We start from the raw sequence: 24,333 nt of genomic DNA, 5'->3' as shown, positions 1-24,333 counted from the left end.
ATCAGATCTTATCTTCACTGACAGGAGTGGAGCTGATCGAATTTTGATGAATTTTATCTCCACGTACCGGCGATGGAGCAGATTCCAATCATCAGCCTTATCTTCACTGAGCAGGAGTAGAGCAGGCTAAATACTAGATCTTATCTTCACTGAGCAGGAGTGAAGCAGATCGAATTTTGATGAATCTTATCTTTGCTGAGCAGGAGCGGAGCAGATTCGAATTTTGGTCTCCCTATATCGGCAATGGAGCAGATTCAGATCATCAACCTTATCTTCACTGAGCAGAAGTGAAGCAGGCTAAATATATCAGATCTTATTTCCACTGAACAAAAGTGGAGCAGGTCAGATACAGCGGATCTTATCTTCGCCAAGCAAGAACGGAGCAGATCAAATTTCGGCAAATCTCATTTATATGAAACAGCAAAGGAGCATTTTTGAAGCAATGAAGTGCGGTGGGCTGTGGCAAAGAACACAAGGCTCAGCCAACCCAAGCAAATTTGGTCCTCCTAAAATCTTTGCTCTATTCTCGTTACACGACAATGAGCAAAGAGGGGCAGCTGTAGGACCAAATTTAAAACAAACCCAAAGCCCAACAGATTACCCAAAACCTAACCCACATCTCTCAGCCCAATATACAAAACAAAACACAAGCCCACATAATACCTAGGCCAAATACCAATAAAACAAAAAAGGAAATGATAAACCCAGCATCAGGGAAGCCAGCGCAGCAAGCCTGAATCCGGGCTCCACACATCGCGCAACTCCGAGTCGTGTGCCACACCACCTCCCCGCGATCTCCGCTTGGCACCAGCAAGCACGCAACAAGTAGTTAGAAACTAGGCTATATAAACTCGTTTAAACAGTGTATTTTTTTTACGTTTTTTTGGATTTAAAAAAGAGAATATACGAACAAATACCACAAGTCACAGAGGAAAATCGCAGAGAAATTGATTGTTAGGTGATTTTCTTTCAGATCTCACACCTTTTAAGTTTCGATTTGTTTTTCTTTCTCAAAAATAGTACTAGAAAGGGGAAAAATGAATACACTTACCGCGTGTTTTAAAATGGATTTGAAACCCCTATTGCGTGATGTCAGCCACTAGATCTGGTGGTGGTCCGGCGATGATGGGCGCATTCACTGGTCCTAGCAGAGAGAAGAAGGGTGAAAGCCCCTTTGTTTTTTTCAGTTTCGGCAAATGGGTTGGTAAATGGGGTGTTTTAATTTTGCTTTAGAAAATGGCAGACAACCCTTTGGTTTTTCTGGTTTTAATTGCAAAGGGAATAGCGCCACTTTACTTTTTTGGTTTTATTGTGCTTTTGATCCTTCTGTGATTTCTATCTTTTCAATGTTTTATATTTCTTTTTCAAACTTGTCCCAAATTTCTGTTTTGGCCCGATTTTAGTCCTTTCTTAGCCATTTGGCTTACTTTATTATTAAATTGATTATTTTATTGACATTGTTAATTATCATGTTGTTAAATTAAGCAACTTTGTACAATTTTATCACATTAAGTTTTTATTTACTACTATGACTTTATTATTTTATCACTTTTTTAATATTGTTACGTTTTACTATACTATTAATATATTATTATAACTTATTTAATAGATATTCTCAACATTCTTTTATCCAATATTTTTATTTCTTTAAAACCTATTACTAAGCTTACTAATGTATATATATATATATTTTTACTTTTCGTGTTTTTATATAATTACGTTATATCTACTATTATTATTACTATTTACCTATTTCATTTTATGTTTTCTTTATTAGTTTCATTTATTTTTTCCTTTTATTATTCTATCATCTATTAGTCTTTCTTTTAAAACTCGTTTTAAACAAGTCATTTTGCATTATTAGTTTGATTTTTATATTGTTAATTTGTTTTATCCTCCATATGTATATATATTATTGTTTTCACATTATTATTTTTTATAGATCCTTTCTTTATCTATCTATGTATATATATATTTTATTATTGACTCCATATTATTCTACTTGTATATTGTGTATTATTATTTGTTTATTTTTTTAAATTATTTTTCTTAATTGTACGTATCTGACTATTATTATTATTATTATTTTTAGATCTCGTTTTAAAATTATACTTTGTTTATTTCAACTATTTTCTTATTATTAATATGTATATTATTAGGAATCCTTTTTCCTATTATCTTCCGTTTTATATATCTATATAATTGTTTTATTTCTTTTGTTTATACCATTATTAACATGTTACCATTACCATTTTTTTATTTGTCATTAAACCTTTTTGCTACTATGTTTTATTGTTAGTATGCATCGTTTAGGTTATTATGGTAATGTTATTTGCATGTGACATACCATTATCTTCGTTTTTTAATTCAAAGGCAATGTTCAGTATTTAAAGAATTTGAAGGATCGTGCCCTAACGTACTGGGTTTCGCTTTCTTTGTTTGTTTTGAATATCAGAATATCCTTTTACCGGTTCACCCTAAAAATTTTTTAAACAAGGCAATGTTCGGTATTTAAAGAATTCAAAGGATCGTGCCCTAACGTACTGGGTTTCGCTTTCTTTGTTTATTTTGAATATTCGAATATCCTCTTAAAGCTAAAACGAACATTTTAAAGGTAAAATCACATTTGAGGGTCAAAAATGTTGTGTCCTAACGTACTGGATGTAATGTTTTACCTCAAGGTGAGATGGTCTTCAACACACATTTGACTTACCTAAATGTTTTAAAAGGCAATAAAAGGAGGTTCGTATTTTGAACTCTGTCCAAATCTTTAATTTTCGACATTTAGGACTTAATTAATCGATTAAGTACCAATTTTGGGCGTGTCGAGGGTGCTAATCCTTCCTCATACGTAACTGACTTCCGAACCGGTTTTCTATTTTCGCAGACCAAAATCGTCGTTTTGGAAAATTTATTTATTTATTAAAAACGACCGTGTTTTGAGGTGATCCAAACACACCTTATTAAAAAACGATTGGTGGCGACTCCCAACTTTTCGTTTTCAAAAGTCGATTTCCCGTTTTAAAAAAAATGGTTTCGACAATGTTTTGATACAAAAACTCTTATTTGTTTAAGACACTTATTATTATTTGGATTAGATGTCTAACATTAGATATCATAGAGGAAGTAAGCAAGCAAGTACATGTTGGTGGATATAGTGAGGGAAGACTTAACATAGTTTCTTGTATTGCGGTGTAAAGCATAGAAGAGTATGAGAAATAAGAGAAATCAAAAGCAACTAAAAAGAGGCAATGTACTCAAAAGTGTGAAAAATTAATTCCAAAAAAATAAAAATAAAAATAAAAAGGAAAAGGAAAGAGAAAGAGTACGTGGTACAATGTATTGAAAATAGTTGTTTTGTAATTGGAGAGAAAAGGGCTAAGAAAGTTTAAGTTGAAGAAAATATGGGAATGGTATTAAGTGTTTAACCTATCCCAGGATGTAATTAAGTGCTTGGTCAACCGTTTTCAAACTCCCCATCATTTCTTGATCCCCAGTCTTGTGTTACAATTCTAGATATGTTTACTCAACTAAAAAGGTAGAGATCGAGAAAAACTATCAAACATATGAAATTGTTGGTTTTGGGTGTTAGATTTGTTGAATGGTGCTAATTTGTAGTTAAATTGATTTATGTATTTTTTTCCATTTCTAGCAAAAAAAAATATATATTATTATGTTGAAGGAGAATTTCCTGATTGAAGTCTCAACAATTTTTGTTGTTTCAACTTCAAATTCCATTTTAAAGTTGTTGGAATTTTGTCGAGCAACAATGGAGTTTTCGAGAAAGAAGTAAACGAGGGAGGCTTGGTTGAAGAAAAAGAATATGAGAAGTAAGAATAAAAGAAGTTTCGAGATTTGATGAGATAAAAAAAATTTAAAATAAAGTGCATGGAAAATAAGTGGTGCTTATGTGGCCAATATAACATGTCACATCACTTCTTCATTAAGGTTATAGTGATTTTTAACAGATGAATGATCAAAACGTTTGAAATCAATAATATTATTGACTAAAAATGTAAATTTTTATAGTTAAATAACAAAAAAAAAAAAAATTAACCAAAATTGAGTTTGACAAAATAAATACTAACTTAAAAAAAAAAACTATATCTAGGACTTTTAAAGCAATGTTAATAAAGTCATAATAGGGTTTAAAAAGTCGAATTTAAGGTAAAAAAGGATTTGAAGTTGGCTTAGGAACTCGACGGCGATGGGACACAACTTTTGCTTGTGCTAAAAACAAATGAAGGGAATGGGGTATTTACAAGCATGAAAAAAAAAATTTAAAGAAGAAAAAGCTCAAACACTCATTCCAAAATAGTTGCCTCGATTGTAATCGGCAATGAAAATTTGATAAGAGTAATATAATTATTTTAATAAATAAATAAAATCTATATTGATGATATACAAAAGTTTTGGATATAGTAATTTATTTTAAATATATAGTATTGTATACATTTAAATTTGTAATGATTATATTTTAATATCTAAAATATAGTTTATGTGTTTAAATTAAATTTTACAAATAATTTATATTAATTGCTTAAAAATATTTAAAATTTGTATTTTATATATTAAATATTAATATTAAAATATAAATACTAAGAAAAAAATATTTGTTATGTTATATCTATAATATATAGTTTATAATCTATTTATAATTTATAATTATAATATAAATAAAAGCATGAATTTAAAAAAAAGTTTGAGAATAATTTCTATTTTTAATTCATATTTAAAAATAGTTATAATATTCAATTTAGAATTATTAGTTAAAAATTAAATAAAATAAAAGCAAGAATAATTATATATTTAAAAATAATTATAGTCTGAGTTAATTATACATTTAAAAATAATTAAAATTAAAATCAAAATTATTAATAAAAATTAGACTAATTTTAAAATAGAATTATTACTTGAATAGAGCTCTAAACATAAGTAAAAAGATTGTGATAATTATAATTTATTATTATCAATTAGTTAAAAATAATTTAATGTAAATAAAAGTTGTGTTAATTTTATTTTAAAAAAAATTATATGTTAAATATGGAATAAATGCTTTAACTATTATTTAAAAAATTTATATTATAATATTTAAATTAATAAATTAATATATTTTAATTATATTCGATGATTCAAATAAGATATAATATTTTAGGTTAATTGCTGCAATTAAAATTTTAATATTTTAAAAATTAATTAAATATTATAATTTAAATTAATATATGAGATATTAAAATTTTTATTAAAGAGTTATTTGATATGAAATACAAAAGTTGAAAAATTAAAGAGTGGTGTTACGAAAATTACTAATTTAGCCAAGCAGCTGCTCATGAACTTTTCGAACTTTGTCGCCGATAATAACTCTGAAAGAAAAAAAAATCTCAGAGTGGAAATACAGGTGGCATTAATTCATTGCTTTTATATTTAAAGAAAAACCTAGTGAAAAAGAATTATGTCCTCACTGGCCTAATTTCGGAATAAAGCAATTAGCTTTAAAAATTTTACTTTTTATTTATCACAAAATCGAAAAACCTTGACTCAGCCAGCCACCAAGATCAATGGCGACGCATATCCTGAGACGACAAGTGAGTCAGATCCTTTCCCATGCCAGCCCTAACCCTAATCCTGCCTCGTATTTCTCTTTAGCTAGACCTTTCTCTTCGGCAACCGACACCATTCGAGCCACTCTCTTCCCCGGCGATGGCATCGGCCCCGAGATCGCTGAGTCCGTCAAACAGGTTGCCGTTCTCTTTCACTTTCTCTATTTTTTTTTGTTTTTGTTTTTTTTTTTAAATTTTTATTGTATCGAATTTTGCAAAGTCTTGATTTTTTTTTATTTGCGTCTATGAATTGAATCTTAAGCGTTGAAAAAAAAAATTAAAGCTTGCTTTGGAAAGTTTTTTTTTTTTTAGCACAAACTTATTAAGTGGCTGTTTCTAGTTTAAAGAAGCTGATCTATAGAATTGTAAATAGATAATTGTTTGTATAAGAAAGTCTTGATTAAGACCCATCTTTATTTTCTCTGTGAATTTTCTTGTTGAAACTGAGTAATTTTATTTGATTTAGGTTTTTAGAACTGCTGAAGTGCCAATTGAATGGGAAGAACATTATGTCGGGGACCAAGTTGATCCAAGAACTCAAAGTTTTCTAACTTGGGAAAGTCTAGAATCAGTAAGAAGGAATCGGGTAGGCTTGAAAGGTCCAATGGCTACTCCAATTGGTAAAGGTCATCGGTCTTTGAATCTTACACTAAGGAAAGAACTTAATCTGTATGCCAACGTCAGGCCTTGTTACAGTCTCCCGGGTTATAAGACTCGGTACGATGATGTGAATCTTATCACTATTCGTGAAAACACTGAAGGGGAGTACAGTGGACTCGAGCATCAAGTGAGCTTGTTTTTTTGTAGTTCTTGTGCAATTGGAAAAGTGGGGTATTCACTATAATATGAGTTAATTCTTTTTCTTTGGGTGCTAGGTAGTGAGAGGTGTGGTTGAAAGTCTCAAGATTATTACTCGTCAGGCAAGCTTAAGGGTGGCCGAATATGCTTTTCATTATGCTAAGACCCATGGAAGAGAGAGAGTTTCTGCAATTCATAAGGCCAATATTATGCAGAAAACAGATGGTCTTTTTCTTAAGGTTTGTCAATTGAAAATGCATATTTTGTAGTTAGTTAATTATTTGGTGTACCGTTTATTAAGCTTGGTTTGCTTCTCTTTTTCCAGTGCTGTCGTGAAGTTGCAGAGAAATATCCTGAGATAACTTACGAGGAAGTAGTCATTGACAATTGCTGTATGATGGTATGACTGATTTCTTCCTACAAACATTTTATTCCTTTCTTTTTCCAAAGTTTTGATGGGAGGGAGAGAAGTTAGCTTTTGATTCAGCTACTATAGGCACCACCTTTCTGTCTGCCTATATTACTTTGACAAAATGGAAAAATGGAGTGCATTTCATCTTATATTGAAGTTAAAACTGATATAGAACTAATTACTTTCTTGCCACTTGCAGCTTGTGAAGAATCCGGCACTTTTTGATGTATTGGTGATGCCTAACCTCTATGGTGACATTATCAGTGATCTTTGCGCTGGATTGATTGGGGGCTTGGGCTTAACACCTAGGTAACTCTAGTTTCCTAACAATCATAGGTAGTTTACAACTATACATCTTGATGGTTTTACGACATATACTCTTTCTGCAGTTGCAATATTGGCGAGGGAGGAATAGCACTTGCTGAGGCTGTCCATGGTTCTGCACCTGATATTGCTGGAAAGGTGTGTCTTCAAATCTATCTTAGGACTTCCAATTGAGTGTCTTTCTAACATTTTTTTTCTCTAGAGCCATTCTTCTGGCACAAACAAGAAGCACTATTGAGAAAAAAATGAATATGTTTAGGGATTATTACCTCTTTAGTGCATACGAAGAAAATCTTAATTCTTAATGCTTGAGAGTTGAGACTAGACGTCTCGAGATAGGTTATGAAGGAATGTCAAGGTCTATGAAGGTGTAACTACATGCATATTATGCTAATTGTAAAGCTAGATTAGGTTTTTAATCTTGGATTTCCAAGGTGACTTTTGAGATTGGTTAAGCTCTGTAGCATGTTTGAATATTGTAGTTTATAGATTGTGGTTCTTTAAGTTTTCAGGTATTTATGGTAGTTTTGAGTAGAGAAAAAAACCCAAATTATTATGTTCGCTTTTCATGATTCTTTTTTAGTTTCATAGTACAATTTCATTTCCTACAGCTCTAGCTAATTATTTGTATGGTCGACATTATTTAGAATATGGCAAATCCAACTGCATTACTATTGAGTTCGGTCTCAATGTTGCGCCACTTAAATCTCCATGACAAGGCTGATAGGATTCAGGAAGCCATTCTCAGCACAATCGCAGAGGGTAAATATCGCACTGCTGACCTTGGTGGCACATCAACAACAACAGATTTTACAAAGGCCATTTGCGATCACCTTTGAAGTTTGTTGCTTTGAAGCATTTCTAGTTTTTGCATTTGACTTCCTTGCAATTTGTTTGCTACGGTTTTTTACCTCAGCTTAAATGTTTTCTTCCCCTACTAAGAGGAATAAAATCACATCGAAGATGATGGCTATGCTCTCGACTCTCTATCTTCAGCCATGGAGAACACATGGCATCATTTAAATTTGTTAAAAACATAGTTTAATTCACTTGTATTCTGGCTGATGGCCATGCAATATTGAATCTCAGACCTACGAGATATCATCTTTTAACACTTTAAAGATTGATATGTTCCAATCTGGTTATATTTTTGGGTTTTATATTTATACTTTTTGCGTATATATTTCCGTGATTGAGGTGCAGCTGTTATTTTTTTGGGAAAGAAAAAACCAGCTGGCCTTACTAAAATCAGGAGAGAGAAGCATTTTGTGTAATTTTCATACAAAATTTGCAGACAAGACCCCTATTCTTTTTCATGCCACCGTTGCCCATTCTTTTCATTCTAACATATGAACAGGCTATTGGATGGTCAAGAACTGAGGGATACTTTTTGTTCAAAAGAACTGAAGGATACTGCATGTGTGATTGTCATACAAAATTTGCAGATGATCAGATCTGATCCAAAGACGATACAAAATGAGAATATATATATATATGTGTATATGTAATCATCTCCTACATTTTCCTTGGGGAACATTGAATAAAAATAGAAAGCTTAACTCTTTACTTTGGTTTTGTCAATAAATTCAACTATTTAATATTGACTTAATATAATAGATCAGAAAGTGTAGGTTTATATGTTTAATAATGGACAAAACTGGGGAAAAGAATCCTACTTTGATCGCAGGTAGTTGTTAAATAGTGATTTCAGTTTTCACCAACCCCAGAGATGGAAAATCTATGGCAGATTTATTTAAAAATAATTTAATTATTATTATTATCATTTTTTTAATTAAAGGAGTGGACATTTGAGCATCTAGGTTGGTAAGATGGGGACGCACTGGGCCTATAAACATTGAGTAACACAATTCATTTTCGCCACACCCGAGATCTGAAAAAAAAAATCACCTACTCTCTCACTTTGCTCTCTTCTTGTTCCTGTCCTCTTTCACCAAACTATCGCCGACAACCTCTCCAAAAGAATGGCATATGAAGGGATTCTGTTGGGGATGGGTAATCCTCTCCTTGACATTTCGTTAGTCGTGGACGAAGAGTTCTTGAAAAAGTACGGTTCTAAGCTTTTGATTTTGTTTCTTCTTATCTTGTGGGATGTATTTTTCCTATATTGGGACTTGGGTTTGATTCTTTGTGTGGAATCTGATCTGGGTTTGGTTTGTTTTGGTTTCAGATATGATATCAAGTTGAACAATGCAATTTTAGCTGAGGAGAAACACCTTCCCATGTAAGCTAAAAATGTTTTCCTTTTTTTACCATGAGCCCAGATTAACTGAAACTGTGATTGTTATTTATAGTGGTTTTAGTTTTTGTATTAAACGCTTGCTTCACCCTGATATGCGTGAGTGTATGCATGGGCTTATTCGATCTGCTAGATCTACGTTTTATATATGCACATTCGATTTATTTTGTTCCCTTAAATTGTTGATCTGCTTGTTTAAGCTAGTTTTTATGCATATAAACTAGTTGATGGTTAATCTACATGAAACTTTGCTTGTGTACCTTTGTAGTTTAGAGCAAAGGTTAAAAATAGTAACTTCGTAAGACTTCACCTTTTAAAATAGGATAAATTTGAACATATTACCAAAAGTTTAAATGGTGATATCGTTGCACATGCTGATCATCGATCTCTAGGGAGAAACTGAGTTTTTTAATGCAGATCTTGAACCAATTCTCTTGACGAGAGGTCATCTCTTTCATGCTACTTTTGAAACATGGAGCTTTTAAGTGTATTTCAAAATGATATGATCAGTTGGTTGAGAAGTTGGTGTTTAAGTATGATGTGGTTCTTGATATTATATGGTTCTGCCTTCTGACTACCAAGCTCTTTATGACAGGTATCAAGAAATGGCATCCAAGCCCAATGTAGAGTATATTGCTGGAGGTAATGCCTGGGTTGCCTTGGAATCTGTATTTTCTGTCAGAACTTAGCGGTCAATAATGATTCTCCCAAATTTTTGTTTTGTGCAGGTGCTACTCAAAATTCAATCAAAGTTGCACAGGTATATCATTATGCTTCTTATATTGATTGGAGCTTTGGGAAAATGTTGTCATAACATTTACTATCACCTTAAGAATAAATTTGTTTCTGCCTTATGCAGTGGATGCTTCAAATTCCTGGTGCAACTGGTTACATTGGCTGCATTGGGAAGGACAAGTTTGGGGAGGAAATGAAGAAGAACTCAAAAGCTGCTGGTGTTAATGTGAGCCTTCTTTCTAAACCACTTTTTCCAAACCTCTAAAACAATTGAAAACTTGAAGTGGGAAAAAAAAATTATATATATAAATGGAGCGAGAGAGAGAGAGAGAGATTTGTTTCAGTTCCACACAGCTTTAGCCGAATGGTTATGCACTTCTGCTATGTCCATTGACCTTCCTCTTTCTGGATGCATATTTATTTTGAGTTGTAATTTTGTATTTCTTAAGATAGATCTGGAGCTGAGAATAATGGTATTATTGATGTTGTATGATCATGTTAAATCAGGTTCAATATCTCGAGGATGAAACTGCACCAACAGGAACTTGTGCTGTTTGTGTTGTTGGTGGTGAAAGGTAAGTTTGAGAATGACCTTATTTTTCCTTGTTTCTTATAAGCTGCTATTTTTATTGTTGAACTTATGTTTGCTTCAAGGATTATGATGTTAGAAAGTATCTATGTTTTATCTACCGGAATAGCAAGATTCAAACTTGGATCTATCTGCAGGTCACTCATTGCAAATCTATCAGCTGCTAACTGCTATAAGTCTGAGCATTTGAAGAAGCCTGAGAATTGGGCGTTGGGTATTCATTTTCCTTTATTTTCTTGTTTTGGTTGACTATACATTGATGAAACTCATTCACTGGGGAAAATCTTATAAGAATAATTGAAATAAACTGCTGTCGCTTCTAGGGACTAACTTGTTCATAAATACTTTTATGCAGTTGAGAAGGCCAAGTACTTCTATATTGCTGGATTTTTCCTTACTGTATCTCCGGACTCCATACAGCTTGTTGCTGAACACGCTGCTGCAAAGAACAAGGTATATTATATAGCGCGTTGCTGAAATCCCTCTTTATGAAAGTTCACCAGCTTAGTGGCCTCACATATTTATTTTGTCTGCAGGTGTTCTCAATGAATCTTTCTGCTCCATTTATTTGCGAGTTCTTTAAGGATGCACAAGAGAAAGCACTACCGTAAGAATTCTATCATATTTTCCTATTGTGGAAATTAATACTCATGTATTAAAGTAAGTCTCTGAGCTTATTGTCTATCAGGTATATGGACTTTGTCTTTGGCAACGAAACTGAAGCAAGAACCTTCTCAAAGGTTCATGGCTGGGAGGTAATAGCTGTTAAATATAATATGTTATTATGAATTTGATGGTTTATGTTTGGTAATGACCTGTTTGGGCTGGTTTTGCTGTCCAGACTGATGATGTTGCAGAGATAGCCCTGAAGATTTCACAGTGGCCAAAAGCTTCTGGAACATACAAGAGGACTACTGTTATTACTCAGGGTGCAGATCCGGTAATTGTTGCCGAGGATGGGAAAGTGAAGCAATTCCCTGTTATTTTGTTACCCAAGGAAAAGCTTGTTGATACAAATGGTGCAGGTATACAGTCACTTCCAACACTTGACAGTGTTAATGCTAAAATGAAATGCCATACAAGACATATACCTCAGATTAGTTATAGAAATGATTTAACTTGGATCCAATTTGACATATCAGTGAGTCAGAAACGAAGCCGCAACCATTTAATGGAGCCATTTTTAACAATTTAATGCAATTTTGTGCAGGTGATGCCTTTGTTGGAGGCTTTCTTTCACAATTGGTTCAAGGGAAGTCCATTGAGGATTGCGTAAGGGCTGGTTGCTATGCATCCAACGTTATCATCCAAAGGTCTGGATGCACATACCCAGAAAAGCCTGAATTTAAATAAAGCTATTCCACTTTCCTGATCTCCTCTCCACTGTTGTTTTCAAGTTTCTGATTGTTAAGAACCCTCTTGCTAATTGAAATTTGTTTTTATTTTTCCTATTTGCCGGTGTCATTTCGATGCCTGCATCTTGAAATGGCATATGAGAATAACATTTTATGTTTATTCATGAAAGGAGCCAATCGTTTCATTTCATAAGCTTATGGTTGAGATGAGTTTGTGGATTGTGGTCAATGTTTTTTTCCCCTGGTTTTTCTTACATTCTTGCATTTGGTAGCTGGCCAGAAGGCATTTCAATGGCTTCTAATACTTGTTTCATTTGCTTGCATTAATGCTTAGTTAAAATCACAATTGAAATCTCAGTTCAGTATAGGGGACTAAATAATACACTAGTGTTTGAAAGCTATTTGAGTTCAATTTGAAATAAAAAAAATGATTTAGCTTGTGTTCAAACAATTTAATTTATTGGTTGAATCAAATTTGAGCATCATAATATTTGATTCGAATGGCTTCTAAGTCTAATTGAACTTTTGATTATCGTTACATGAACATATTTATCTCTAGATAATCTCTAGTATTTCCTTCTTGTAAAAATCCTTGAACCTCTGTAGGAGATCAAGCACATGCAATTCTTCATTATTTGAGAGTGTCATTTTTGTTAAAAGCATCAACAATCTTGTTAGCTTCTCTACGGACGTATCTCAGTTACCACATTCGTTCTTTAGCTAGACTTTGTTGAATACTTTTGATTAAATTAGAGGTCGATCTTTCAAGTTTGCTATTGCTAATAGCTATAACAATCTCATGGTTATCAGATTAAATGACAACTTCGTCGAAGTCATTGCATTTGTAGTAGTTGTTTATCCAAAATACTCCAAAGCTCAACGACAACGACCGAACACTTTTTCAAGAACATTTTGATTATATTTTCAAACTATTAATGTTATATCAATAAAGTCTTTTCATTATTAAAATTATTAATTTTAATTGTTAAAATGGCACATTAAATTTTATATGATATAATTTAAAATGAAAATGTTAAAAGAAAAGTATAATGATGTTACATAACTTTTAAAAGTAAAACAGAATAAAAAAGAAAGTGAACAATAAAGCTTCTATAAAAGTTTGAAAACACGAAAGTTAAGATTTTTACGTCTATTTTAAAATATTTATTTTTAAAAAATTTTAAATTATGTCGCATAAAATATGAATTTTAAAACCAAAACATTTATTTTTATAATATTTATTTTTCTTTAAAATATTCATTTTAAATGATGCCACATGAGAAATGAAGTCTAATTTAACGATTAAATTAACAATTTTAGCAACAAAGAGTCTCACTGATATAACCTTTGATAGTTTGGGATGTAAATAGAATATTTTAGAGTTTGAGAGCTAATCTAAAATGAAGGTTCATATTTGTGGATGATTAGTGTAATTAACTCTTTAATATAGTTTTATATTATAAAATTATATTTTACCGTGAAGTTAAGTATAAACAAGTTTAAACTTCAAATTTTTAGAATAGTTAGATTAAAGTTCAAGAGCAGTTTGAAGATGGAAATTGATGTCAACTGACTAACATTAAATTTAGGATTCAAAAGAGAAACAAAAGATTAGAAAAATGTGGATAATTTGGAAGGTACTTTTTGGAAGACAAAGATGGAATTTGGTTGAAATGAATGTGGTTATTTGCGTGTTGAATTGTGTAAAAAATAAAAAATAAATCGTTTCATTGAAATTGGGTCAATGGGCCCAATCCAAATTCTTAAGTTAATTCCCACACCTGACTCTCTCTCACCTTTTTCATCCAATTCCCCATTGACCCAAAACAAATTCCTAAACCAAAAAAGGAAAGCAGAGAAAACCAGAAAAACAGAATCCCCCTCCCTCCCTCCATTTGCACACCTATGTTTCTTCACTTCCAACAAATCTGAAACCATCTCCAAAATTAAATACAAAAAACCGCCATGACCGATCACCACCAGCGGTTCGGCCAGCTACGGTCCACATCTGAGATCCTGAAAAAGTCCGCCGTGCATTTCACCGCTCACCCTTTCACATTCCTCTTCCTTTCTTTCCTCCTCCTCTCTTTCCGTTCCTTGGTTGAATCCGGTTCCCTTCTCCTCAATTCCTTCATCGACCGGGACCCTTCTTTCAAAACCCTCCTTTCTCGCCTCGACCTCCATCATTCTCATTCCCACGCGCGTCTCCACCCTGCTCGTCGCCAAACACGCCGTCCTTTCCTCCACCTCACGCGCGTCGGTACTCTCGACGATGGTTTCTTTTCGTCCGACGATGATCACCGCGACCGCTCCTTCTTCGGCTCTTTCCCCAAACGCCCCCTCAATGGCACCCCCGTCATTCTTTCCAACTTCGGTACTAAATTGGGGTTTTCGCACTTCGTGGCGGATAACGGGATTCTGCTGCCGGAAATTGTTCGTTACGGAGTCAAGTTCAAAACAACCACGTTTGACTACGAAAACAATGAAGGGGAACAGCAGGAAGAAAGGATTGTGGATTTTCAGTTCGTTTATAAAGGACTGGAGTTGGGACGCCGTGACGCGGCGGCGCTTTTCTTTCTCGTCAGCTTCTTATCGGCGGCGTATGGATGGGTGATTTTAGGGTTTACCACGATTTACTCTTTGGTGTCGGGTGTTCTTTTTGTTACAACCGTTAATGACTTGATTGGACGATTTGTGTCCTTTTTTGGGGCTTTTTGGGATGGGTCGAAAATAGGTTTGAAAAGACTCACTGGATTCGTTTTAATTAAATGGGCAGTAAGAGACGCGGTGACTCAGCTTCTTGGGTTCTGGTATTTCGGAGAAATTGAGGATCACTACTCCTTTTTTAAGCTCTTTGTTAGGTTAAAGTTGATGCCTTTTTCGGTTACGTCTCCATGGATTAGGGGTTATGAGAAGGAGATTTCAGGGTTTTTGTTTACATGGTTTCTGGTCGATACTTTAGTTTCATTTGCATTCTCATTAGCTGCTTGGATTGCCATCGTGGATTCTAGAAGAACCGGGAGGGAAATTATAACAGAAGGTTGTTATTTGATGTCAACACTGTTGAACCAAGCAATTCAGATTAAGTGTTACGAAGCTATCTCAGGTGGGTCTTTAGCAAGATGGGTTTTGACTCATATAGGTGGGGAATTTTTCGCTATGGTTATTCAGGCAGCTTTGGAGGTATATTTCATGGTGGTTTGGTTGATATTTTACTTTGTGGTGAGGTGTAGGGAGGCTAATGCAGACGGTAGGGGGTATGGGAGGAGAGAATTGGAGGCTTTGATTGATGGACTTAGATGATACTCAAGTGGGAAAGAAAGGGTTATTCTTGCTGCTAGAATTTTCAATTGTCACACTGAAGATAGCGGCAACATTTTCGAACGGTTTTGACTCTCCCTGTTTTGCAGTGCTGGTGATGCAATACCACCATTGTTTTGTGAAAGAACTTGCCAATGCTTTGCATGTACTTTTATCATGAAGCAATATATTACTTGTGTATACTTCCACCACATTGCTTCTTTGTGTATATTCTGTTGCAACCAATTGTTATTACTGCCTTGCAGTACTTGTTCCTTGCTGGTATCAATGAGAATGGTAATTGTTTCTCATGCTCCAAATCTTGCTGATGCTGTTATACTAAAACCGTTGTCTTTGTGCTATGTCCTTTACTCTTTGTGCATATGCTAAAGTTTTGAATTGCTCCTCTATTTGCAATGTGTGATAGCTTTCTTGTTTTTACCGCAATTTTGCTGGAAATTTTGTTTGTAAGATGCCAACTGGCTTATATTATCTTGCAGTTTGTAAAATTATACATGAGGAAAAAGTAATGGCTTTAAGTTTGCAGTGCTGAATCATTGTGCTTACTGGCTTTATAGAGTTAGTTTAATGAGCTTTAGGAGCGAAACAATCATCATACAGACAATAATTATCTAAAAGAGATCTGATGAATGTTTTGGTGAAGAGAAAAAGATGAGTATTTTAGTCATGAAAGTTGCACTTCAGGTCTTGCCTAAATATCCTCTTTTCTTGATTCAGCTGTGAGCCTTTTTATTTCCCATTTTCTCGTAGTGAGGGAAAGTAGGCATGCGGCATTCATATGCGTTTTATGCTGTAACGTGCAAATTATTGGAATGGGACATGCAACTTTAGCAAATATTTTTTATGTTTCTGTACCAGAGTATCAAGATAGAATAGGAGTTGGAAATGATGCATTCTGATATGCGTTGAGTTAGAGGTGAGATAAAAGCATGCAGCATTGCCAGAATAAGGGAGGTTCAACGTTTTCTAAACCTGTATGTATTAAAGATTTTTTAAAGGTTATGAAAAGTTGCTTTTAATTGTTGCTAAGTTACTAAGTTTTGTGGAAGTTCTGTAAGTTGGCCTGGTGCATTACCGTTTGAGGCGAAGTATCGTAGACAACTGAGTGTAATAGACTTCAATGGTGAAGGCCTTCTTATATCTGTACAAGGTTCAACTCACTATAACGATGTATGATAGTATTTGAATGTGAACATTAATATTTATCCTTGATATGGATTCTATTATTTCAATGTTTTTGTCTATTAAGGAGCAACAGGTATTAAGCAACTGTTTTGCCAACATTGTTGGACAGGTTAAATGGTACTGGATTTTAGATTTTAAAAGAAGCTCGTGGGCTTTGTCCTTTGAAATACATTTTCCTCCATGTTGGTGACAGATGGCTGTACAATCTTGTTTCTCATAAGGAGAAGTATCTTATCATAAGCAGTATTTATGCATGTGCGTTTAGTCGATTGTCGTGCTTGTGTGGATGGATGATATGTAGATTTATTATTATACAAAAGAATCATTATTTGTACCTAACTACCTGTTGACTTTGTTGGTGTAGACAGACATCAGATGCTCATGCGTAACGAATAGGAAACAAGAATTAGCGATACATAAATTTGTGTATGATAATCCAATATTTAAGATATTTTGATTCAAAAGATGAATAATAGAGTTTGTCAAATCGCCAAAGTTGCTGTACTTTTAAGATGCCAATTCTATCACTACCCCTTGTAGAATTGTTGATCAAGGTCATTGCCTTCTCTGTTCCTCAGTTGTTTAATTTAGTTATTCGAGTGTTGGATGTGTAACTTGTTAATGTTGGTTGAATTAAAATATTTCCAACTTAGGGAATATGCAAGAGCTACTGGACATTATGTCAATGTGAACCGTTATGTGAACATTACTGCAAATTGTTATGTCCCGAAATTGTTTATTGGCTCTTACTTTGCTTATGCATCATCCAACCTTGAAGCTATTGCTTGAACTGAATCTCTTGCTTTTCTTTTAATGGTGTTAGATGGAAATAAACTGCTAATCATTGCTTTCTCATTGTCAATCAGCTTTACTTTTTGAGGTAAAAAGTTGAATTGCTACTGGGATTTGATTCTTTTCTGAGTTTCAAGCATTCTGCTTGCCAATCTAGTCATGGGTTGATTTGAAACGCTTGACCTCTAAATTCCTCCTCACTCTTCTTGAATCCTTAGCTTCTGAAATTGGAAACTTAGGCAAACCCAAAGAATCATGCTTTGATAGTTTTGCAGCACTTTGACTGTCTGTTTCTTCTTGGATTAATTACGTGCTTTAGCGTATCTGTTGGTATGTTTCCTGCTTTATTATTACGGGCAAAATATCAGGGGCACTGCCCTGAGATGGGCTCAAAGAGACCAAGGGACTTGCATGCCAAGTGACATCAATTAGCTGTTATTGTTGTTTCGAGTTTCAAAGATTAGAAACTTAGAGCTAATGAAACCGACAGTTTTGGTCCAGCCTGAAACTGTCAGATACTGTCAGCTTGTGGGGTCTGATCCAGTTTCTTGTTCAGTATTGATGAGGCACCGTACTGTGTTTAACTAGTTTCTACTTAGGTCATGCATGGAGCAGTTGAGGCCCCGTAGAAACAAAAGTTTAGCATAGTTCAGTCCAATTAACATTAATAGGCTAAAGAATTTATGTTTATAAAAATCTACAGTATACTACATATTAGCATCCTGAGTTGGACTCGAACCTCGTGAATATCAATCACATATGTGGAAGAATGCCTAAAGACACAGAGGTTTTCGATCTGGCCGAGAGCTGGCACATCGAACAACATTGAGGAAGAGGCTTTCATCACATGGAATGCAGAGTTTGGAGTCGGTGTTGAAATCATATTCATCCTGAGCTTGATCCAGCAATGCCTTGAATAGCGGGTGCTTGAGCAAGGTGATTTTAATCACAAACCTCTTATAGTTTTCACCAACATACACTACTAGGTGACCCTTTGGCACATCGCTAGGGATTGAGCTTCCTTCATGCATGGAATTCGTCCACTTTGCCCACTGATAACAACACTCGCCACTGCTACAAGGTATGACCCTACTCCCCATCTTCCTCCACTTTGTGAAGCATGCCTTTAGAAACTTCCCTTTCATTTTCTTCTAAGGAAATTAATAGTGATATATGAATACAGACAGAAAGTAGTAAATGAAGAGAGAGGGGGGGCGGAGTTGCATACAACGATGAAACAGATGAAGTGAAAGAAAGGTTTATATAGCAGTAGGATAGAAATAAGAGACAGTGTCTTCGTATGGAGCATTAATGGTTGACGAGACAGGTAACTCAGCCTAAGCGATGGTGAGCTCGGGTTGATCCAAGTCTTGGTAAATTTATATGACTGTTGAGATGGTTGCCTTCATTTTTCCTTTGTAGTAGCATTTTGTGTCGTGATACGATAGTGTACGAACATGCATCTCATGATATTAAATCTAAACAAAATTATTGCGTTCTTAGTCAAGACAGGAAGTGTCTGTTTCTAGCTCTGTTGAGAGAGAGAGATAAAAGGGATGGTGCTAGGATTAGTGATCTTTCGAAGTTGTCGAAGTAACCCCACGAGTTGAGAGAGTGGAAAAAGATAAGATATGAAAGAGGGATGGGATAAGCTTCTTGGACAAAGTGCGATCCCCACTTATAATTTTTTTGACATGCTACTTTTAATGGCAACTGTAACTAAAATACATACACCACTTTACCCACTCTATTACCATTTACTGTATTCTGTTTCCTAGGTAGAGTAATAAGGAATTTGGGGTGTTTTAAACAATATTTTTGTTATGAATATTGTGAACGGAAAAAAGTAAATGATGTTCAACCTGGTTTGACTTTAAAATAATCGGGATTCAATGTGAATACCAAATAATGAGATCTTTGACCCAAAAAGAAAATTATGATACAAGCAGAGCCAAGACCCTGGGTAGTCTCAGTCATTAAAACCCTGATTTAACCTACATTGAAGCAGCATTTTTCTTGGTTTAGGTGGGTTTTGGGCACTTTTTGGGTATGAATTTATCTTATACATTGTCAATAGGCTTTTCCTATGAAGCAAGGCATATGCTTGCTGGCTGCTGAGTTCTGCTGGTGGATTCGGGATAAGCTTCTGCGTGTCTCTGCAACTTGTCTGTGCATGCATGTAATGGGCTAATCTATTCCTGCAAGCTAAGGATGGAGTGAAACAACTTAGATTGCTGTCTTCGCCAATAGATAAAAAATTAGAAAGAAAAAACAAAGAGAATGAGAAAGTCGTTTTATCGAATCTTACAAATCATCTATCCTTCCCAACGGTTGATAGTTATGAACATTCCATACACTTATGTCTTCAGCTCCATATCTTACCCAGAAAACCGATAGTTTATTCCCTCTTTACATTAATGTATCCAAAGTTTTATTTTTAATACATCATATGAATCCCACAATTTTTTGCACGATAAAAGAATATAAAAAAAAAAAGGAAATATGAGTCGTTAGATTGATAAAAGACAAAACTGAAGATAACTACAGTTTCCAGGCTCTTTTAATTTTAGGGTTTATTTGTTGAAGGTATAGCTGATGACAGAGATGACTGAAAAGCCAGCACAGGGTTCATCCCCTAAAGACAACATGTGTTGTACTCAGTTGTCTGAAAAAAGAGCCTCTCATTTTTACACATCATTGGACTAGAAGCTGCCAACGATTTTGAAGACATGGTGAGAGAGAAGGCAAATGGAGTTAATTAATACTTGCAGTTTTGTGGAGTCCAATTCTTTCAGCTTTCCATTTTCCATTTTCCTTTTTCTTTTTTTTTTCTTTTTTTTTTTCTGATGGAATTGTGGAAGTGATATTTGGAAAACATTGCATTGACAGACAGCTAATTTGGGTTGTCAAAGCATGCATCGCCAATTGAATTTAGCCCAACAGGTTTTACATTTTAAATATTACCCATTATATTAATGAAGAAGGAATACCTTCAATGGAATTTCATTAAAAAAAAAAAAAAGGAAACAAGTTCATGTTATAAATGCATTTGTGATGGTGATAGTACCAGGGATAAATGGCCTAATCACTCCTCGTGTTTTTTTTTTTTTCTTGGCAGGCAATTTTAATATAACATAATTTTTGAACAACTTTGTGAGTTAGTAACTGTGTGATTGTATTTGTACTGTGAGTTAACAGTAATTTGCTTGGAGACAAAATTGATAATAAAATAAATGAATTGATAGGATTATGAGTTTTTTTAAAAAATTAAAAATAATTGTCTATCATGCAATTGTTTTAAACAACCCTCCCATTAATTTTATAAATATTATAAAAATAATAATTTTAAAGTTGGTGGTGCTCAAAAGGTTGAAGTTTTACCTATACATAAGTTATTTATTTTGATTTAAATAAACAAAATATACTCCTAGTATTTTTATTTTTAAAAATAAATTTTAATTTTTTAGATTAAGTTGATTTTCAAATTAAATCAATTCAATTAAATTCAATAATTATATAAAATATAGATTTTTCTTTTACATATTGGGTGGGTGATCCTCAATCTATAATATCCAAATTTTCAACAAGAATTTTGTTAATTTGAGTAGATTAAGTTGTCTAGAATTATTATTTGATAATGATTTTTAATTTAATATGTAAAATGGTAAAATGAAATGCAGCGAGAAAACTAGTTAAGATTTATTATAATGTATATTAGAAAAAGCGAATTTTAAATTTATTATTAAATAGATATTTAATAAATTCATGTATTTAAGAAATTATCATGAATGTTATATTTATTAATAGTTTAGTACTTAATTTACATTTTTTAAAATCTAAATTCTAAAATCTTAATTCCAAAATGCTACCCAAATTATTTAATTTAAATAAAAATGAAAAAAATGACTAAGAACTATACTCCTCAATCCTTGAAGTGAAAAATATTAGATATTTAAGTGCATTCGAACTAATATTTCCTAAATTGCTCCAACAACGATAATACCAATTCAGTTAAAATATAATAAATATTTTTAATTATTTAAATGTATATATATTAGTATTTTCTATATTCAATATATAATTATAAAATATACTTTAAATATGTATTTATCAAGAAATATATTCACTTTAGATAGGCAGTGCCTTGACCCCTTTGGTTGATAGTTCAATTACAATCTTAGGCACTCTCAAAATATTAATAATTCAATTTAATACCTTTCAACTTCTTTGATAAATGAAAACTTTTCATTTTTGGCCCTTAAAAGTTTTCTAACTTTATTTCGATTTCATTAGAAAATTCCTAGCTTCTCTCCTAATAAGGACCTAATTAATAGTGAATGTACTTGAGAGGTCCCTCTATTATAGGAATCTAATCAAGTTAGTCCATCTATTATTAACTGGATCAATTTAATCCATATATTATTAAAAGAATCAAATAAGAATAAATTGGAACAAAGCTAAAATTTATTGTTTAACATAGTTAATATTTTTAAAAATTTTATGGTTTTGTAAATAAAATTTATTGTTTGGAATTGAATTGCAGTTGAAAATTATTAATTTTCAAGATAATTTTATGTAATAAATATTAAATCTATTACAATTTGAATTGTAAAATTCAAGTATTTTTAAACATTAGGTTTGGATAATTTATAATTGAATGAGGGTTCAAAACAAAATTATAAAACAAATATATTTAAAAATAATATAAATATTAAACAAGATTTTGGTTGAATTTTTAATTTTTATACCATATCTAAAACTATCAATAACTTTATCCCAACAAGTGGCGGAACTAAGGGGCTAGCGTGACCCCAGCCCCCTAAAATGATTTTTTTTTATTTAGGCCATTTATAATTTATAAAATTTTAAATTAGTAATAGTAAAATTACACTTTGACTTCAAAATAATAAAATTTGATTTAATCTTTTAAAACTTATAAAGATATAAACTATTAAAATGATAAAATTGTATTTTTACTATAATAAAATATACAATTTAATTTCATAAAAATATACAATCTTTGACTCATAATGATCCTAACCCTTAAATAAGATAATCAAGACATTGAAGCATGCTTGAACCCACTTCTTCTTATACTAATAAATTTTTTTACGTGAATATATATTTTATATAAATAATAAAAATAATAAAAACTCTCAAAATAATGTAAATCTTTTATTGCTTCTGTATCCTATTAACGAAGTAAATTAACAACTTTATCAAGTAGATGAGTTAAAAATCCCTGGGGAAAGGCGTGGGTGCACATGATGGTGGGGCCACTACCCACAAGTCAATCACATTCCAAGTCTTTAAAAAAGGGGGCTCATTGGCACAGTGGCTCCGGTGAGCATAGTATTTGGAAGAGACACCCAAAAAGCAAAAATACAGGGTTGGGTTGGGTTGGGTTGGTGAATGGTGACACATGAAGCAACGCTCATACTATGCCTCGAGCTGGCTAAGGAGAGACCATGTCTCCCCAATTATTTTGATTGGACTTTCCCTTCCCTCTCACTTTCATTTTACTTCCCCTGCACGTGTATTCTTCTGTTTCTCTTAGCTGTACTGTCTCACGCTTTGCCCTTTTTCTTTTCTATTATTATTTATTCCTAAAGCATTGTTTTAAGCTAAGTTTTCAAAATCCAATCAATAGTTAATTAATTAAGTTATTAGTTTTCTTTATCCATTATATAATTTATTAAAATAAAAATATTCTTTATCCAGTTCAATTAAATTTTTAATTTAATTCAAATAATTCACACTAATTTAGCTTAAATTTTCTTTTAAATTCAGAGTTAAAATTGAATTTTAAACTAATCCTATTCAATTTCAAAAATAATGATTTGAAGTGATTTAAATACTTTCCCATTGCTTCTCCCATTACCCATTTTACAATTTTTTTTTTATAAGAAAAGAAACATGCAGTGTAGCTACACTATTGCAACTCGTTGCCAAGCTGCTACTTGCTCATCCTGCTCTAACAGATGCAATACCCCGGCAGGTGGCTCATAATACACCTTCCTTCTAAACGGTTGTTCAGTCGACAACGCAGCCATTTCATCGGCAGCACGATTACCTTCACGGTACACATGTACCACTCGTACCTCCCATGACCTGGCCAACAAATTCAGTAGGATGGATAAATGGGGTTTGTCTCTATAGCAATTTAACCACTATTTATAACATTCCTTAATCTCATATTTAAAGCCTCATAAATAAGGGTTAGCATTGAGTCAATTAGATTGAGTGAATTTTTTTTGAATTAGTCGAGCTGAAATGTTTCATTTTATTATCTTAGTTCGATTTTATTTTATTCTTTTAAATCAAATTCAATGAAATTGAGTGGAATTGTTTAAATTAAATTTTAAAAATAAAACATGTCAAATTAAAATTTTATTACAGTATAACTAATTACATGCTAGAGCACATAAATTTAAAACCATAAATATTTAGTAATTATTTCAAAGCAAAATAAGAGAAAAAATAAGATACTTTTATATGATAAACTTAAATTGGTAATTTACTTGTTTAGGTTCTCAAAACAATTAATTTGAAAATTTTACACTCTTTTACATACCCTTTATAATTTTTAAATTTTTATAATTTTTAAATATGAAAATTTGGGATTTTTATAAATATTTTAATTTTTAAAAATTATTTTGATTTTTTTTTTTTGTTAGAGAGGCTAATTTATTCATTTTGAAATTTACAAAATAAAAAATATTTACACTAATTTATTATGAAAGGTATTCAAATTGTAAAATTTAACTTATTCGAATTTGAAAAAAATTACTTATTCAAATTAATTAAAAAAAACTTAATTTGAAATTAAAAAAGTAATTTTTTACGAGTCGACAAATCCATCATAAACCCTTCATAAGACAGCTTCGATGACTGAGCACCGTCCAAACCGTTTGGAAAATCCCACCACCCATTTGCCACGACCATCTCTATGACGCCCCGGGAAG

General features: G+C 32.7%; 4 protein-coding genes across 4 annotated transcripts; 3 read left to right on the top strand and 1 right to left on the bottom strand.

Annotated features, from left to right (window-relative positions):
- The first annotated feature begins 5,275 nt into the window (after positions 1-5,275).
- LOC108453036 (isocitrate dehydrogenase [NAD] catalytic subunit 5, mitochondrial-like) lies at positions 5,276-8,279 on the top strand. The gene is made up of 7 exons (XM_017750917.2): positions 5,276-5,738; positions 6,067-6,387; positions 6,476-6,637; positions 6,724-6,798; positions 7,010-7,119; positions 7,200-7,272; positions 7,782-8,279. Exons 1-7 carry the CDS (start codon positions 5,559-5,561, stop codon positions 7,971-7,973), a joined length of 1,113 nt encoding a protein of 370 aa, XP_017606406.1. The 5' UTR covers positions 5,276-5,558; the 3' UTR covers positions 7,974-8,279.
- A 431-nt stretch (positions 8,280-8,710) lies between these two features.
- Positions 8,711-12,263, top strand: LOC108453037 (adenosine kinase 2). Its single transcript, XM_017750919.2, has 12 exons — positions 8,711-9,199; positions 9,323-9,376; positions 9,987-10,033; positions 10,120-10,151; positions 10,251-10,352; positions 10,634-10,701; positions 10,853-10,929; positions 11,071-11,168; positions 11,252-11,322; positions 11,404-11,470; positions 11,557-11,740; positions 11,926-12,263. The coding sequence occupies exons 1-12, from the start codon at positions 9,117-9,119 to the stop codon at positions 12,066-12,068; spliced, it is 1,026 nt and encodes a 341-aa protein (XP_017606408.1). The 5' UTR covers positions 8,711-9,116; the 3' UTR covers positions 12,069-12,263.
- A 1,553-nt stretch (positions 12,264-13,816) lies between these two features.
- LOC108450513 (uncharacterized) lies at positions 13,817-15,715 on the top strand. The gene has a single exon (XM_017748174.2). The coding sequence runs from the start codon at positions 14,036-14,038 to the stop codon at positions 15,371-15,373; it is 1,338 nt and encodes a 445-aa protein (XP_017603663.1). The 5' UTR covers positions 13,817-14,035; the 3' UTR covers positions 15,374-15,715.
- Positions 15,716-18,006: 2,291 nt separating this feature from the next.
- On the bottom strand, positions 18,007-18,963 carry LOC108452318 (protein SMALL AUXIN UP-REGULATED RNA 12-like). Its single transcript, XM_017750093.2, has one exon. It carries the CDS (start codon positions 18,511-18,513, stop codon positions 18,142-18,144), a length of 372 nt encoding a protein of 123 aa, XP_017605582.1. The 5' UTR covers positions 18,514-18,963; the 3' UTR covers positions 18,007-18,141.
- Positions 18,964-24,333: the final 5,370 nt, after the last annotated feature.

The sequence above is a fragment of the Gossypium arboreum genome, chromosome 9, assembly GCF_025698485.1.
Source record: "Gossypium arboreum isolate Shixiya-1 chromosome 9, ASM2569848v2, whole genome shotgun sequence".
Lineage (NCBI taxonomy): Eukaryota > Viridiplantae > Streptophyta > Magnoliopsida > Malvales > Malvaceae > Gossypium > Gossypium arboreum.
The sequence above is the reverse complement of the archived record's forward strand: the minus strand, read 5'-3'. Positions and strand labels throughout refer to the sequence as shown.

Bases quoted from the DNA above. Each gene is read 5' to 3' on its own strand.
- LOC108453036 (XM_017750917.2), top strand. From the start codon at position 5,559: ATGGCGACGCATATCCTGAGACGACAAGTGAGTCAGATCCTTTCCCAT. The intron at 5,739-6,066 runs GTTGCCGTTCTC...TATTTGATTTAG, and splicing joins TCGCTGAGTCCGTCAAACAG to GTTTTTAGAACTGCTGAAGT. The intron at 6,799-7,009 runs GTATGACTGATT...TGCCACTTGCAG, and splicing joins TTGACAATTGCTGTATGATG to CTTGTGAAGAATCCGGCACT.
- LOC108453037 (XM_017750919.2), top strand. From the start codon at position 9,117: ATGGCATATGAAGGGATTCTGTTGGGGATGGGTAATCCTCTCCTTGAC. The intron at 9,377-9,986 runs GTAAGCTAAAAA...TCTTTATGACAG, and splicing joins GAGGAGAAACACCTTCCCAT to GTATCAAGAAATGGCATCCA. The intron at 10,152-10,250 runs GTATATCATTAT...TGCCTTATGCAG, and splicing joins ATTCAATCAAAGTTGCACAG to TGGATGCTTCAAATTCCTGG.
- LOC108450513 (XM_017748174.2), top strand. From the start codon at position 14,036: ATGACCGATCACCACCAGCGGTTCGGCCAGCTACGGTCCACATCTGAG.
- LOC108452318 (XM_017750093.2), bottom strand. From the start codon at position 18,513: ATGAAAGGGAAGTTTCTAAAGGCATGCTTCACAAAGTGGAGGAAGATG.